The sequence below is a fragment of the Caretta caretta genome, chromosome 1 (assembly GCF_965140235.1).
Source record: "Caretta caretta isolate rCarCar2 chromosome 1, rCarCar1.hap1, whole genome shotgun sequence".
Taxonomy (NCBI): Eukaryota; Metazoa; Chordata; order Testudines; family Cheloniidae; genus Caretta; species Caretta caretta.
In genome coordinates, this window is record NC_134206.1 from 322,872,589 (window position 1) to 322,891,048 (window position 18,460).

The following is an 18,460-nucleotide window of genomic DNA, read 5'->3' on the forward strand; positions in this document are numbered from 1 at the left end:
GCTTATTTGGGCCTATGTCTTTCTAATTTATATAGAAGTGCCATGCACATCATTGATGCTATACAAATATTAATGATAATAAATAGGCATCACCACCATCACATTTTAAGATAAAATGTATAGCTCAATTTACCCTCAGCCACTTACATTTTTAGAAAATCTCACTGTGAAATTCCCAAAGTTTCCCTATTATAATGTTTCCTGAAATCTTTGCCTCAGTGACTGTCTCAGTTTAAGTAAAACTTTCTTGAGAGTGTACTTCCTCTCACATACCACACCCCACTATCTGCTGCTGTTTACAGACAATCACTTCAGGTACAAGAGCTGACACTTACAAAGAGTCAAACATGGTCAATTTTAGTACAACTGTTGTTGCTCTGTCAAATTCATACACAAGTAATCCTGTAAATAATGTCCTGCTGGGAAAAATATATCCCTAGATATCTGCAGGGTTGAATAAAAACGTATTTACTTACTTGAAAGTCTCTTTCTTCCAGTATCTCTTTCCTCCACCTGACAAGAAAGGCAGCACAGACGTACAAGTGAAAATGAGAAAAACCCTCAGGTTCAGACTAAAAAACAAAAAAAAAAACAGAAATTAAATTTACTGAGTCATTACTTTACTTATGTCATTTAACCCCAATTATATATAAGACATTCAATATTGACTTGGTGTTGACGATATCAAATGTTTAAGAGAAACAAAGAACACAGACTATGTGCTTTCTTAATCTTCATTAGGTCTAGAATCTTATTAGATTTAAGGGACTTAAAACTCTATTTTTCACATCCCAAACGTATTATGACTTCATCTCTGCTATAAGCATCCATAGACTATATCCTATACTGAGAACCAGGCCTGGGTGCATATTTCTCAAAATTAAACTACTTTCTTTCCAGCCCATTCCAGGCTTTTCCCTTTAGTAACTATGTTCTATGAATTACTGTAAGCTCAAGCACACTCCCCCAAACCCAGTGTTACAACCATATGCCCCATGTCCACAACTTTGAGTGTGGAAGTTCAATCTAATATTCATTTCTGTGACGTTGCACTACATATGTTTTATGGAAATATGCTTATGAGTGTAAATATGATGTAACTGGAATATGCTTTATACAAAAGGTCTCTTGTAAGGTATCATTACAAACACTATAATCTCACTGAGTGTGTTCATCCTATTTGTATGTAGGAATCATTCTTGTATCTGAAGCTAGAAATATGAAGCATAACTCTGAAGTCCTATTGTAATTATGCAAAGTGTGGGCCATTAATGGTGGTTTAGAACCTTGATGGCTGCCATTAACTAAGACATTTGGTGGTAAATGGCTCTGTTTACTTGCAAACCTCCCTGGGTACCTGCAGGCCAGCCCTGGAAGAATGAGGTCCATATCACATGATACAGAAATCCATCTTAAACCAGTTGCTTTTCCATTTAGAGGTGGGGGAACCAGAGAGACAAAAGTTTCCCGCCTTGTGCCAAAGCTATAAAAGGGGGTGGAACAGAACAAAGAGGGCGGTCAGTCATGAGAAATCCCCTAGTTACCACCTGAGCTGGAACTAACAAGTGCTGTACCAGGGGAAAGGATTGGGACGAGGCTAGGAAGGAGTCCAGTCTGTGAAAGGAGCTTATTGAAACATCTCTGAGGGTGAGATTTACCTGTATTCAGTTTCTTAACGTACTAGGCTTAGACTTGCGTGTTTTGTTTTATTTTGCTTGGTAACTTACTTTGTTCCTTCTGTTATTACATGAAACCACTTAAATCCTACTTTTTATACTTAACAAAATCACGTTTGTTTATTAACTAACCCAGAGTAAGTGATTAATACCTGGGGGAGCAAACAGCTGTGCATATCAGTGTTATAGAGGGCAGACAACCATGAGTTTACCTTGTATAAGCTTTATAGAGAGTAAAACGGATTTATTTGGGGTTTGGATCCCATTGGGAACTGGGTGATGGAGATAGGTGATCTGCTGAGCAGTTTTTGGTTAAAGTCTGCAGCTTTGGGGGCATGGACCAGACCTGGGTCTGTGTTTGCAGCATGCTGGCGTGTCTGGCTCAACAAGGCAGGGTTCTGGAGTCCCGAGCTGGCAGGGGAAATGGGCTCAAAGGTAATTCCAGCACATCAGGTGACCGTCCCAAGGGGGTCTCTGTGACCGAACCCAGTCACAATTTCTTTCTCAAGCCTTTTCACTGTAGTAATACAGTGCTGTGTCCATTTGTTACCTTTTTTGAAAAAATAAAATGTAAAGTTTGGTGGGTGTTGACCAGCTGCTAACGTATCACATTAAATCCAACAAAAATTGTACCCTCTCTGCATTTAATAACATGAACACTACAGTTTAATTCTGGCACACAATCAGTTGCAGGCCCCAATTTTGTAACCAAATCTGCTCGTTTTCCTAATGCATTTTGGAGTCATTTATTTGAATCCCCAACAAAGGTCATTTTCTATGGCTCTTGGCCGTAGTTTAGATTTATTTGATGTATGGTACAAATGAGATTTAGTATGTTTAGTATGTTAGATATGCAGGTGAACGAGCCTCTGATAGTGTGGCTGATGTTATTATGCCCTGTGATGGTGTCCCCTGAATAGATGTGTGGGCACAGTTGGCAACGGGCTTTGTTGCAAGGATAGGTTCCTGGATTAGTGGTTCTGTTGTGTGGTATCTGGTTGCTGGTGAGTATTTGCTTCAGGTTGGGGGGCTGTCTGTAGGCAAGGACTGGCCTGTCTCCCAAGATTTGTGAGAGTGTTGGGTCATCCTTCAGGATAGGTTGTAGATCCTTAATAATGTGTTGGAGGGGTTTTAGTTGGGGGCTTAAGGTGACGGCTAGTGGCGTTCTGTTATTTTCTTTGTTAGGCCTGTCCTGTAGTAGGTGACTTCTGGGAACTCTTCTGGCTCTATCAATCTGTTTCTTCACTTCCGCAGGCCTAACAAAGAAAATAACAGAACACCACTAGCGGTCACCTTCAGCGCCCAACTAAAACCACACTATCAGAGGATCGTTCACCTGCACATCCACCAATGTGATATATGCCATCATGTGCCAGCAATGCCCCTCTGCCATGTACATTGGTCAAACTGGACAGTCTCTACGTAAAAGAATAAATGGACACAAATCAGACGTCAAGAATTATAACATTCATAAACCAGTCGGAGAACACTTCAATCTCTCTGGTCACGGGATTACAGACATGAAAGTTGCGATATATCAACAAAAAAACTTCAAATCCAGACTCCAGCGAGAGACTGCTGAATTGGAATTCATTTGCAAATTGGATACAATTAATTTAGCCACTCCCAGTCTCTATTCAAGCCTAAGTCATTATGCAAGGTAACCTATTTCCCCTTGTTTTTTCCTACTCTCCCCCCGCCCCGACGTTTTTGTTAAACCCTGGATTTGTGCTGGAAATGGCTCATCTTGATTATCATACACATTGTAAGGAGAGTGATCACTTTAGATAAGCTATTACCAGCAGGAGAGTGGGGTGGGGGGCGGTATTTTTTCATGCTTTGTGTGTATAAAAAGATCTTCTACACTTTCCACAGTATGCATCCGATGAAGTGAGCTGTAGCTCATGAAAGCTTATGCTCAAATAAATTGGTTAGTCTCTAAGGTGCCACAAGTATTCCTTTTCTTTTTGCGAATACAGACTAACACGGCTGTTACTCTGAAACAGGACAAGTTGTAGTTTTACCTAAACTCCCCTTTTAGATTCATTTTGATCAGCTAAGCAGAGTAAAATTATAACTTGCCTGCTCTGCACTAGGATTTTTACCATATGAGCTACCATGTGTTCACTACTTCATTGTAACAACCACACTTTTTTCCTAGTGTAGACATACTCCTAGAGAATTTCGATTTAAATACTGGGTTCAGAGCTGATTGTTTAACATATGAAATTGAATAAAATGACACCTGAAGATGATGTAGCTGTAGGAACAGCATTCAATACCAATTATCACATCAGTTTTTGTTCAAGAAAATATGAAGAAATTGAAAAAAAAAAACATTTAAAAATCCAGAAAGCCATGTAGAGGTCAAAAACCTTTTCTACCTTATTCTGAACATAATTAACAGAAAATGAAAGATTTTTCCTGTTTAGTTGCATCATTAAAATTCCTTTATAGCTTTCTCAGCTCTACAATTAATAAAAAATGGTTACTAACTTTCTGTAACTGTTGTTCTTTGAGATATGTTACTCATGTCAATTTAAATATAGGGAGGCACATGCCGTGGGCACCGCCGCTGGAAAGCTTTTCCCTCAGTGGTATCCGTCGGATCCGCTCTAGTGCCCCTGAAAGTTTGCCCTCTTAGCGCTGATATATAGGGGCCTTCTGCCCCGCCGCCCTGAGTTCCTTCTTGCTGGCCAGCTCAGACAGAGGTGTAGGAAGGTGGGTTTTGGAAAGCATATGAGCAACACATTTTGAAGAACAACAGTTATAGAAGGCTAGAAACAGTTTTTGTTTTTCTTCGAGTGCTTGCTCATGTCCATTCCAATGTAGGTGGCTCCCAAGCAGCTGTAGGAGGTGGGATTGGAGTTCAATGACAAGTTTTCCTAAATGATTTAGTCCTTTCTATGTAGGAGACCAATGCTCGTCTGATGTCTAGCCAATATAGCCTCTGTTCCTTGTTATCTACATGCAGTTTTGGGTAGAAGATGGGAAGAAAGATGTCCTGGTTATTGTGGAAATGCAACATCACCTTTGGGAGAAAAGTTGGTGAGGGTCCCAGGGCGGGACCAGCTGTCTCACCTGAGAGTACAGTCTGTCCAGCCCCTTAAGAACGCATCTACAGAGCAAGTTAGCAAAAATTGACCCGCCATTTACCCCTGCATGGAAAACCAAAATTGCTGCCAGGTGTACTCTAATCAATGACACTGATAGGCCTTGCTGCTTCAGGTGTAGCAAATAGTTCAGAACAAACTGCATTGATGCTCGGATGGGCGAGACCTTTTTCTGTACTGACCAAATTGAGAACCTCTTCCATTTTGCCAGGTACATGGCCCTAGTGGATGGATTTCTGCTCCCTCAAAGAACTTCTTGAACTTGACCTGAGAATGCTAGCTCTGAGGGGCTGAGCCATGGCTTTCAGGCAATGAGATGGAGGGATTCAAGGTTCGGATGAGGTAGGCATCCGCGATCCTGGGAGAGGAGATCCAGAAACAGAAGTAGGGTGATTGGTGTTTCCACCGAGAGGTCCAGGAGGGTGGTGAACCAGTGTAGACGGGGCCAGGCCGAGGTTATCAGGCTTGTTCCCTCCTTTATGACCTTAAGCAGAATCTTGTTTATGAGTGGAATGGGAGGGAATGCATAAAAGAGATGGTCCTTCTATGGGAGAAGGACCATATCTGTGAGCGAGCAGAACTACAGACACTTCCTGTTGCGCCTCGTTGCAAACAAGTTGTCAAGATTCCCTCCCCACTCTGAACTCTAGGGTACAGATGTGGGGACCTGCATGAAAGACCCCTAAGTTTATTCTTACCAGCTTAGGTTAAAAACTTCCTCAAGGTACAGACTTTGCCTTGTCCTTGAACCCTATGCTGCCACCACCAAGCATGTTAAACAAAGAACAGGGAAAGAGCCCACTTGGAGACGTCTTCCCCCCGAAATATCCCCCCAAGCCCTACAGCCCCTTTCCTGGGGAAAGCTTGATAAAAATCCCCACCAATTTACATAAGTGAACACAGACCCAAACTCTTGGATCTTAAGAACGATGAAAAAGCAATCAGGTTCTTAAAAGAAGAATTTTAATTAAAGAAAAAGTAAAAAAATCACCTCTGTAAAATCAGGATGGTAAATTACCTTACAGGGTAATCAGATTCAAAACATAGAGAATCCCTTTAGGCAAAACCTTAAGTTACAAAAAGATACAAAAACAGGAATATACATTCCATTCAGCACAACCTATTTTACCAGCCATTTAACAAAAGGAAATCTAACGCATTTCTAGCTAGATTACTTACTAACTTAACAGAAGTTTGAGAGCATTCCTGATCTGTTCCCGACAAAAGCATCACACAGACAGACCGACCCTTTGTGTCCCTCCTGTGCCCTCCAGCTTTGAAAGTATCTGGTCTCCTCATTGGTCATTTTGGTCAGGTGCCAGCGAGGTTATCTTAGCTTCTTAACCCTTTACAGGTGAAAGGGTTTTGCCTCTGGCCAGGAGGGATTTTATAGTTCTGTATACAGAAAGGTGGTTACCCGTACCTTTATATTTATGACACAAGTCTATCTGGGGAGTTCCCCACCTCTGAGAAATGTCCTTCATGACATCTGGGCGAATAGACCACTCATGACTGGAGATGATCCACTGAGATGATCCTCTAACTTGTTCTGTTCCCCCAGAAGATAGGAGGCCTTGAAGTGGATTGAGTGGGTTATGCAGAATTCCCACAGGCAAAGGGCTTCCTGGCATAGGTCAGAGGAGCATGTTGCTACCTTGTCTCCTTATTTAGATCATCACTGTAGTGTTGTTTGTAAGCACTGACACAAATGTGCCTTTCAGATGGGGCTTGAACATTTGGCAGGCAAGACACACCGCTCTGAGTTCCCTCTTGTTGATGTAGAGTGAGAGCTCTTCCTGGGACCAGAGGCCATGAGTTCTGAGGATCCCCAGATGGGCCCCCCAACCCAGGGCAGGAGCATCGGTGACTAGAGACATTGACAGCTGTGGTTTTGCGAACGGGACACCTGCGCACACTGACCCCCGATCCAGCCACCATAAAAGGGAGGTGACCACTGAAGAGGGAAGCGTGACCACCATGTCCAGGCAGTCCCATCTTGGTCAGTACAGTGATGCTAGCAGGTCTGAATCACAGCCTCAAGTGTTTCACTACATACGTGCTTGATGCCATATGCCCCAGCAGTTTCAGGCAATTTTTTGCCATGGTGATGGGATGGTTTCTGACGCTCTCTATGATCAAGCCCAGAGTCTGGAACGTGGCTTCCAGAAGTAAGGCTCTGGTCTGGACCAAATCAAGGACCGCCCCTATGAATCTTTTGGACGGGGGAGATCGTGGATTTTCACATGTTTATCAAAAGGCCTAATTTCTGGAAGGTTGACAATATTAGCTGTATGTCTGTCTCCACCTGTGCCCTAGTCTGCCCTCTGATCAGCCAGTCATCGAGAAAGGGATATACCTGAACCCTTTGTTTCCTTTGGAAAGCCGCAACAACCACCATGTATTTTGTGAAAACCTGAAAGGCTGCTGACAGGCCAAATGGAAGTAACATGAACTGATAGCGTACTTGGCCCACAACGAATCTGAGAAGAACGGTGGTCAAGGATACCATGCGGAACTTCAGCTTCTTCATGAGTTTATTGAGGTTTTGCAGGTCCAGGATGTGTCAGAGACTGCCATTGGCCTTTGAGATTAGGAAATAATGGAAGTAAAACCCCTTGACGAAGCCCTCTTGGCTTCGGAGGAACCTTCTCTACTACTCCCACTTGCGGAGGTATTCACACTTCCTGAATTCGTGAGTACGGTCCTTGAAGAGGGACGGGGAGGGAGGGTAGGGAGGCAGGGAAGAACTGAAATGCAGAGTTTATCCCAGTCCTATCATGCGTAGCACCAAGTGATCTGAGGTAATATGGGCCCATGCCCAATAGAAGTGAGATAGCCAGTCCACAAACATTAGGAAGGTTGGATCCAGACACTGCCCTGGTACAACGTCCTTGGGCACACCCTCAAAAGGCCTGTTTAGACTGAGACAATTGTCTCGCGGGCTCAGACCCATGGGCTGATGAGGGCTTGGGCGGAGGCCTCCTTTTGTAGCTCCTACCCCACCTCCTATTATAATCCTACCTGGACTGAGGTTGGTAGAAACAAGGCAAAGGCTGGGGCTTAAAGTGCTTCCTCAACAGGGCCAGTGTGTGTAGGCCTAGTGACTTTAAAGGTGACCCTTGAATCCTTTAAGCTGTGGAGCTCAGAGTTGGTTTGCTCTGAAAAGTGAGACATACCTGAAGGTCCTGAATTGTTTGTTGCATTTTATATGGAAGGCTCGAGGCCTGCAGCCACAAGCTTCTCCTCATAGCCACAGCCAAAGTCATGGCTTGTGCAGATGAGTCTGCAACATCCAGTGCCACTTGCAGGGACTCTTTCTCCACTCCTCTGCTCTTCTCAACTAGAGCATAGAACTCAGTCCTAGATTCCTGTGGCAGCAACTCCTTACATTTAGTCAGTGCCCCCCAAGGTGTTAAAGTCATAGCAGCTCAGGAGCACCTGCTGGTTGGGAATTCGAAGCCATAGTCCCGCCATGGAGTAGATCTTTCTGCCAAAAAATGATCCAACTTCTTAGCATCCTTGGTCTTGGAGGTACACTCGTGCTTCCCCTACCACTTTCATTCATTTGCTGCTGATACCACTAGCAACCCTGGGGGAGGATGGGTGTACAGATATTCAACCCCCTTTTGGGGGGAACAAAATACTTTCTCTCCACCCTCTTTGTCATGGGTTGCAAGGAGGCTGGAGTCTGCCACAGGGCCTTAAAGAGCTCCAGGATAAAACTGTTCAGAGGCAAAGCCACTCGTGATTGGCCTGAAGGGGCCAAGATGTCCACCAGGGAATGGGAGGCTTCTGAGATGTCCTCCACCTGGATTTCCAGGTCCTGGGCTATTCTCTTTAGAAGTTCCTGGTGCACCCTGTGGTCATCGTGAGTGGGAGCAAATGAAGTTCCTGCTACTGCCTCATCTAGGGAGGAGAAGGATGCTAGGACCACTACTGGACTCTGTTCCTTCCCTTTGGCACCTGAAGAATCCTGTGATGCCAGGTCCTGAATTTCGGTTCTGGGCTCGGTGCTGGGACCTAGTCCCTGAACAGACGGAAGAGGTGGGGGAGCTCTACCCTCTGACACAATAGAATATGACTTCCTTGACTGAGGCCCTTGGGTCCAAAAAAGCTATTACATAGGAACCTGCCACTGTGCGGGACAGGCCGTTGGTAGAAACCGTTAGCTCATATCAGCCATCAGGTGCTGGCAGTCAGACCTCTGCTGGCTCCTCTGGGAGCTGTAGGACTCTGGTTTGGAGTCCGATGGCGAGGCAAGGAGTCACTCCCCAGTGACCACAGGGGAGCTGTGTCTGATGGTGCCAGGAGGGGAGTGACCAGTGCTGCAAATTCATAGTGGGTTTTCCCTTTGGCAGTACCTGTGGTCTTGGTGCCATAGCTGTTTTTGTTTCTAGTGCCTGTTCCGGGAAGGCGGTACTGGGAGGGATAGCAGGTCTACTGCTGCTTCAAAAGCCTCTGGAACAGATGGAAGTACCAGCACTACACTCTGATGGCTCTCCCTCCAAGGAGGGTCCAATGGTACCAGACTCTATGGTTCCCCTTGCTAGGCTGGAGTTGACGGTACCAGACTGGCAGCCATTGATGTGAGTGGCCTGACATGGGTCTCACTCTGCCAGGCTCCTTGTGATGGGTTGGGATTTGGGGAGTGTCCATTATCTGTCTGTCGTCGTTCCTTGCGTGGCACTGGTGACTGAGATTGGTGCCGAGTATCCCCATGAGGGGTAGATCTCCTCTGCACTGGAGATCCCTGGTAGTGCTGAGTCCTGGGACACAGACAAGGAGTCCTCTCTCATTGCCGGAGAGGCTGGGCTACACTCCCTGTCTCTCAGAGAAGCCGGCGCGGTTCTCAACGAGGTGGAGGTACTCGGTGGTGAGTTATGACTTGGCTCCGAGGAGGAATGAAGTGCTGCCTCCATGAGGAAGAATTTGAGTCTCGCTGGTTTGAACCCCTTACAAATCCTGCAGCGGTCCTGCAGGTGAAATTCCCCCAAACACTTAAGGCAAGCAGAGTGGGGGTAACTAATTGGCATAGGCTTATGGCAAGCCTCACATGGCTTAAAACCCCAAAGACCGAGGCATGCCCTGGTGCCAGGGAAGGGAAAACCCCAGGAAGTGGGGTCCTACTCTATTACTACTAACTAACACTAAAACGATCATAACTAACTACTATTTTATGAGCTATAGGCAGGAAAAAGAGACAAAGTCCACTGGGGAGAATACTTGTGCGAGCGCAAGGATGAACAGAATTTCCAGTGACTGTCACAGGCGATAAGAAGGAACTGATGGGGCAGTGCAGCAACAGGCCCCTATATATCGGTGCTATGAGGGTGCATCTCCAGGAGGCACCAGAGCTGACTCGATGGATATCACTGAGGGAAAAACTCTCCAGTGGCAGTGCATGCGGCATGTGCATACCTACACTGGAATGGACATACGCAAGCACTCGAAGATCAATAATAATTTTAAAAAGATGTCAGCTGACATCAGGAAATTAAAATAAATAAAATCAAAACCTTTTAAATTAATTATAGACAAATATTAATTTGTTCTACTTCTTGCTAGTAAAGGATTACAGCCAGTCTCTGCTTTAGTATAAATAAAGCAAATGCCATGATATGTGATCGCCTTTTAAGCATTCATTAAATCGTTCAATTAATGAATGCATAGTTACTCATTAGTAGTATAATATATAGCCATTTAAAAGTTACCGACATACCTTTAACATTTCAAGGAAAAGAACCATAATGTGAAAGGCAAAAGAGAGCACGTAAGGTTTATGTTAAATTTACAGGATCAATAAAATGAGTTTTGTAAGAAGTACACTTCAAATTTACTCCCATGAAACTGGAACAGTGAGTACAATAGTTGTCTGCTAAATTCAAACTGCATAGAATCATGTAAATATAAGTTTTATCTTAAAGAAAGCCTGGTAAAGTTCAATAATGTTGTTTTGAACTATTGCCTTTTTCTCCTTGCTTTGGAAATGAAACCTATTCACCACTGGAATGGTGCCATGATGCATTTGGAAGCCAAATTACCACATTTTACTAGCACATCAATGACGACCTTGCAGTAAACTCCCTGTGATGCTCTTACTTTTGTATGAGGCTTAAACTAATTCAAGAGTCTGGGTAAGAATAAACTTTGGCCTCAATGAAAACAAGAGAAAAGGCCTGTGGCCATGCATAGCAGTAGGAAACCTGAAGGCCTAAATAAGACAGCCCACATTCCAGACCTAAAATAAAATTCCCACACCCCAGAAGACAGGCTACAGTTGATGAAGGAGAGAAGAATCTGTATTTGCGGAGCCTACGGCAGTAATCAAGAAGCTAGATGGAAGAAGATAGCAACCCAGTGCTGCCTGATGAACCTATGCTCTGAGTTTAGATCTGCCTAGCCCCACACAGAACAAAATCACCCCACATCTGGATTCCCCCCCCCCCCACAGTAAGCCCCTCCACACTTAGATCCTGCTGGGCTGAGCCTGCCTGAGCATACCTTGCAATGTGGGAGCTGCAGACTGTTCTTTCACATCGGTGCAGCCAGTGTGCTCCCCGCTGCCATGCTGGAGCCTCACATTTATTTATTGACAAATAAAATGTGCAGAATTTTAAAACATTGTGCACAGAATTTTTATTTTTTTGGCACAGAATTCCCTCAGGAGTAACAAGTACAGGAGAAGATGATATTGAGATTGTTTGGTGGTAGGGAGGTGGGCGGATGGGAGGGAGGGAGTACAGAGACACAAGGAGAATGGAAGGACAAGTAAAAAAGAAGAAAAAGACCATTTGTGGTGGTGAGGGAGCCTGAGAATGGGTAGGACAGAAAGAGATTGTGTGGAAAAAGCAACAGAAAGATGAGGGGTTAATCTGGAGATGCTGGGAGGGCAAATGGCAGGTCTGAGAAAAGGCGGATGAGACAGAGGAAAAGAAGAAAAATTAATGAGAATAAAATACAGAAATAATTTAAAACAAAAAAGCAAGTAACATAAACGTAAGGTTAAAAATTCTGTTATGTATGACTGTTCCTATATTTTATTGTATTGTCTTGGCTGAAAAGGGGGAACAGAAATGAACAGACAATTTTTCTGTGTGATGGTGCATACCAGATATTTCAATTTTCTTAAGTCAAGCACTGTAGGTATTGCTGGTGGGGAGAGGGACATGAGTTAAATTTAGGATATATTGAAATTTTGCTATTATTTTTATGTCTCTAAAATTCAATTCAACATAACCCTTGGCACAACTGCTTTTTTGTTCTTCAGTTATTCTGTGGAATAAAAAAGAATACCTATTCTTTTAAGATCCAGATTTTGAAAGCAAATAATCTGTTTGTTGTCCCATACTGAAGAGAATCATATCATAGAAAAAGATCAAAAGAAAATGTTTAGGAGAACTTGAAAGAAAATACATCCAAAACCTCTAGCATTCTGATTGGAATGTTAAAAAGCTTTTTAAGAGAATACATAAAGAATATCCAGTATAATACCAAAGGCCTGTATTTGTTCTTGAAATTTTCCTCTAGTATCTTTCTTTTCAATACCATTTTCCTAGGCTCCTTTATATTAAGCCAAATAGGCTTAAATATTCTATTCATTAAAGAAAAATGCTTATTCCCTTTAGATTTAAGAATTCATCATGCTTCAGAGATAAAACTAGGCTACAAAGTATTTCCAATGGATAGTCTTAGACAGTTTTGGAAATTGAGCAAAACAGCTAACACATAATTGCCTTTTCTAACACCTGCTACCTATTATACCTTTCCATTTGTAGCCCTTGAAGTTGCAAACAGTTTGATCGCTAAAAAGTATAAAAATGCAGACTACAAGCTAAAGGCTGTTTAAAATCAAATATAAACAATGACCTTGATTTAAATATTTTAGCAAAATGTCTCAAGACAGATGTACAACCCTCCAGAAGATTTATTCTGAACATATTATGCATGACTCAGAGCACATCATCAGAGAGCCATCTGTCATCATCAATAAAAATCATTTAGATTGTTAACATCAGAGATATCACATTGTCCTGCAAAAGCTGATCTCTGTTCAGCTGAAATCAAAGGCACTCCTTCATACTCCACTCTCAGAACTTCTTGAATTAGACAATCACTGAATGGATGCAGACTGCAAATTTTGTAGTAACCAGAGAAAAATTAATCTAACCCACCCGCCCATACACAACACTTCATCAGGGAAGATGAAATGCTAATATATAATTGCATTATGTTTATAAGTAATTTATATTTGTAAGAGGAATAGGTAGGCATACTTCAAAGTTATAATTTTAAACTATCAAATGACCAACAATACTTAATAACACTAAAGATATGGAGTGAAAATAATGGAAGAACATTTTGCATTTCCACAGAGACTTCTATTTAAGAATCTCAAAGCACTTCATAAATAAAGAGTAGAAGAACCCCTATGTTGTTCATAGATATCTTCACTGCATAGATCAGAAAATTGAGATGCAGAGAGGTTAAATGACTTTCGCAACATCTCACAAGAAGTCTGCAGCAGAGGTGGGAATAGAAATAAGATCTTAAGATCTTCGTCCTCTGCTTTAACCATAACCATGCTTCTATAAATCATTAGTGAAAGGAAAAATTGCGTGCCATGAGTATCTTTTTTGAAAGATACATTATGCCTGTTAGATTCGCAAATACAATAGCAGAATTTGAGGCCTTGTCCTTTTACAAAATGTTGGGAAAATTCAACTTTCCATCCTACTGTTTCTCGTATTTTCAGGATGCCAAGTGCTGGTTTCAAAACCAAATTGGATGTGTCTTCTGCTTTCAGAGAGACTTCTTTTTGACTTTGGAAATCCTAAGGAACAAATCTGGCATGCCCTTACTCCCCTAAGTTTTGACATTTTCAACTGAGTTCTGCAAAGAGCAAACATCATACAAAGCAAAGAGCCTTTCACTAAGCCACTGACTGAATTAGTCTGAGCAGTGATGGCTGTTGCACTGAAATCACAGGGTCTCCCAGGATTTCTTTGTTAAAACTTCACCATCAAATTCAAGGGAAGCATATTTTAGGGGAATGATTGATAGATGAATAATACAGGGGGAGTTAGTAGTGACCCCTATATTTAGGTTGTCTAAAACTTTCCATTACAAAGAATTCTTGCAACCTCCTGAGGAGCTCTAAACACCTCCATCATCTGCAGCAGGCTTTTGATACTCTGTAGAGAAAATTCCCTCAGAAGATACTTTGTCATATGAAATTAAAAGGTAGCGAAATCTAAATGCAAAGTGTTAAAAGTCACCATTTCCTTTCTCTAACCTGCTTGCCTCAGGAAAATTTTGGCAGACTGCCAAAATCATAGATCATTCTGACAGGGAGGGCAGGCTAATGCTGCCATCAAAGTGGCATCAGCAGCAAAGAATGCAATGAAAACATTTGTGAGCTGCCAGAGCAAATGTAGTGGGGAGAGACAGATTACTCCCCCTTCACCCACTTTTGGACCCAGCACATGGCCTCGGTGTCCCATTCCTCCTTTTGAGTCATCATATGGGACGAGTGCTCCTCCAAATCACTAGGGGCAGGGTAGAGGGAAAGAGAGAGAGGGGGAAACAGGTCTTTCCCCCAGGTCGGAGCACATGGCCCCAGTGTCTCATCCTCCCTCTGAGAACACCATGTGGGGCAGGAGCTCCTCCAGATCCCAGGATGGGCTGAGGTGGGCTCCAAATCCAATGGCTCTCGACTGCCATCTTGACGGCTTCTCAGTGATAGTATTTCAATGTGGTGCCAAGCATCTTTGCTGGGCAGGGTCACTGACTGTATTGCAATTCTATAGGCTAGCCGTGGGTATGTTTAGACGTGTTCAACACAAAATGGAAAATGGTCTTCATAATTTGTTACAACTATATCCCACTCTGTCACGTGGTCTTTAATTACATGATCACATGCCATTTTTTGTCAATATCCCTGGTCTTATTCAGCGCACAAGTGAGATGCACAAAAGGGCAGAATTAAGATTGCATGGGCATACACAAATCTGGTATTCCCTAACTTTTGACTGCTTGAGTTTGCAACCTAATATTCTTTAACAGTTTCTTGCATTTAATTGGATGTAAGTTTCCTCCTTTTAACTGCTGGGAATTAAGTTATAATCATAAATTAATAAAAAAGTGTTGTTTCTCTGAATGGCTTTATATCAGCCCCTTTTAATTCACTGGAGAACTGGAAATAAGAATCTTAATTCCAGAAAATTAGATACTTTAGCTGTATTATAAAGTTAAAAATTTTAAACAAGAAAAAGAATGTTCACATGAAAACAGAAAAAGATTTTTAATCACAGTATAATCCCCCTATGATAATCATCATTATAAACAAATCACCAATATGTACATGCCACCTCTCTGGGTTTAATAGCACCTACATGCATAATTAAAACAAATGCCACAAAAGAAGGCAGTCGAATAAAAAAAAATGAACAGGAAATAATTTTGCAACACTGCCTTAATGCAGGTGTGTTTCCAGAGACCAGTGAAGGTGCTTAGGAAAGGATTGCAAAAACAAATCTTTGATACAAGACATATCTCTAACTACTCCACTTAAAGAAAACATTTAAGTGCTCTGGTTTTAAATTTATCAGTTCCTTTGGGAAAATGTAACTTTTAAAAGTAGTTCAAAAGGAAAACACTTTTTCAAGCTCTCCTTTTTTGAAGAGAGTATTTATGAACTACATACATATCCCTGTGTGTTTAGAAGATCAACCTAATTTTACACTATCACTGTACTGTTCTCACCAATCAAGAGGTTTTCAGCTGAACAGTTTACGGTTTTCACTCCCAGCCACAAACGGAGACTACAAACTTCTATATCTATAAAACACCTCTACAAACTTTAAATGTTAAAAAGCATTTTTCTAGATCTACAGTACCGCCAAGCCATCAATTATTGAAAATATTCCTTCAACCCCATATTTTAAAAAGTCACACACCATTGTGGTTCTTCAATATTTAATAAAATGCCTTTAGCATTGAATAATATCTGACTATTAAAAATTCTTTCCTCTGAAGGCAGGAACACATTAAAAACCTTTCTAGAGAAGCAAAATGCAGGTCTAGTATTTCTGTATTCTAGTTGAAGTGTGTTACCTAAGTCTGTACTTTGTGTCAAACTGCTAGAGGAGTCCCTCAATCTCAGTGCACGTGGAATAATTTTTGTATCTATCATTTATATAGCAGCATTAAAGTTTGATGAGTAATTGGAAAGAGTGTAGGATCCATTACATTTTTAGCTGAAACTGAAAGCCTTTTAGAAATCTGCACTTCTCAAGTATTACTTTTCAATCAACAGTAAATAAAATTACTACTCCCAACTACATCATGATCATGTAAACAGCATGACTGTTATCACTAGGTGAGTCAACAGTAATATGTACCCTTCCCTGCCATTATATTTCAATAATTGCTGATCGAAAACTTGGGTTATTGAATTGATATAACACAATTTTATGTTTACACTTAATCTGTGTGTTCAGTTAACACCAACAGTAAGAGTGTCACTGTAAAACTTACATGCAAGAAGAGGCAGCGCATCCCTGTGTTTTACAGAAAACCAGGCAAAATGCAAACAAATTCTAGAAAAATCAATGTACAATATGTAGTGAAGAGTAAAAGGTAATGATTTCCTAATTTAAGCACCTATCAGTTAGTAAGAAGGTAATTTCTGTGGTATCGTGGTGGGTTTCACACACTCACACTCACTCTTTAGAATCAAAGTCTGGTCCAAGCATAATTACAAACCCTTACACTTAGAACCTGACAATGGAACCTACTAAGTTTTCAGATTGTAAATTGTAGGATAGCAGATTCTTCCACATTCAAAATACCATGGGGAAACTGCTACCTCTGACACTCTTCCTTGTATATTATTTGTCATAACTGTTTATTTCTATTAATTAAAATGTATAGGTAGGAATAATATATAAAGCCATTCAATGAATTTTATATATAGAGTGGGGTTCTTTATGGAAGAACAATTATAATATATTCTACTTTAAAAAAATAGTCTTACATGATGTACGTTCACAGTCTCCATTTTTGCTAAAAATATTAAGATGTAAAAACAATAATAAGTTTCCCTATATTGCCCCACCAGTGTCCCTGAATTTTGTTCTGGAAAGTTCCGAAGAGGCGAAATGGCAGTTCAGATTTCAAATCCATTCAATACTGGAGCCCTCTGAGACTTTCACAACGTTCCAAATTAGTGTACATTTGAAAGAGGAAGGCTGTGATGCCAACATCTCATAGGAAATTCTAGCCCCGTTGAAGTGAAATACCTATTGACTATAGTGGGGTTAAAATTTAATCCATTTGTTAGTAATTTGATTGTGACCTATTCATTTCATGTAGCATAGCAAACAGAAACCAGATGGTAACAACTTTTGATCAAGAGCAAGCATGGGTGGATTTTACTGATCTACAGGTGAAAGGCTATGAGTCACATTACCAGACCTTTGAGCAATCTTGAGCTTCCTATTAAGTATTCCTTATTTGAGAGACATCTTTCAAGGGAGTTTCGCTATTAACCTTTATTTTGAGAATAAAGAGATTGAAGTCACCATCGTCTTGACTTGATGGGCTGATCAATTTAAATGGAATAAAACTTTTCTTTAGTGCATCTCTGATATATATATATATATATTTTTTTTTGGTTCTGGCTTCTCTAGAAATTCAACAGTCCATAGTGATAAAACATTAAGTGTTTCTGATTTCCTTTGATGAGATTCATCATGGATGGTATGATGTAAGTAGATTCTTGCTCAAAGAGGAAACACATGGTTAGCTTATCTGCAGCTGATCTGACACTCAAAACAGATCTTTCTTTTATGGTTATATTTCTGCCAGTGTGTGGGTTTAATAGCATCATATCAATCCCTCCATGCTGAATTAAGCATTCACAGAAGCCAAAGCCATAATGCAGTCTCCTTTGAGAATACACTTGATGTGAATACAAGGAGGCTGAGAATAGGATGATCAGAACTCTATTCCACGAGAACAACATGAATGAGGAAGAATCACAGGCAATCTGATGTTGGGAAGCTTTTAGAAAAGCTGCTGCTCCATCCCCATCTTCTTCTGTGGTAGCTCACCATGCCACTGAGTCCAGTCAGAGAGACATTAAAGATGTCCACTAACTGCTCTTTGTGCTGAGTGGAGAGCTCATCCTTCAGCTCTTCCTGTTTCTATTCCTTATAAGTGGGAGGCATGGATGCAGGGAGTATCCACCTTTACTCACAGCCTCTGAATACCATGAGCACAGGAGTACATGAGCACAGGAGTATGAAATCCACAAGGGACTTGACATAGGTTACAATATAAAACATCAAGAGAAGACAGACAAGTACTGGCTCTCCTAATGGCTATTGCTGAGGAGAAAGACACTGTGATTTATGGTAAAAAATTTTGGAGCAGCAGTGATTAATTTGTTAAAAAAGACTGAAAAAAATCCAGTTCGGATCATTATTACAGTAGCTCAACTTTTATACCAAATAATGTTGTATAGTTTAAATGCAATGAATGCAGTTCTCCAGTATCTTTAACTATGCAATGAATGCTGCACTGGAGGGGACCTCCTGCTTCGCTGCCAGCAAACAGCACAGGGATTCATTGCATCTTGTCTCCTAAAGGTGCAGAAGAGCACAGAATTTA

The 18,460-nt window shown here is 41.4% G+C and overlaps 1 protein-coding gene across 7 annotated transcripts in view; it reads right to left on the reverse strand.

Annotated features, from left to right (window-relative positions):
- The window catches only part of TBC1D22A (TBC1 domain family member 22A), a 454,341-nt gene that overhangs the window by 116,663 nt on the left and 319,218 nt on the right, over positions 1 to 18,460 (reverse strand). For all 7 annotated transcript variants that reach the window (XM_075124482.1, XM_048836262.2, XM_048836263.2 and 4 more), the window contains one exon: positions 477 to 572. In XM_075124482.1, coding sequence (XP_074980583.1) covers positions 477 to 572 — 96 coding nt within the window. The remainder of the gene's footprint in view (positions 1 to 476; positions 573 to 18,460) is intronic.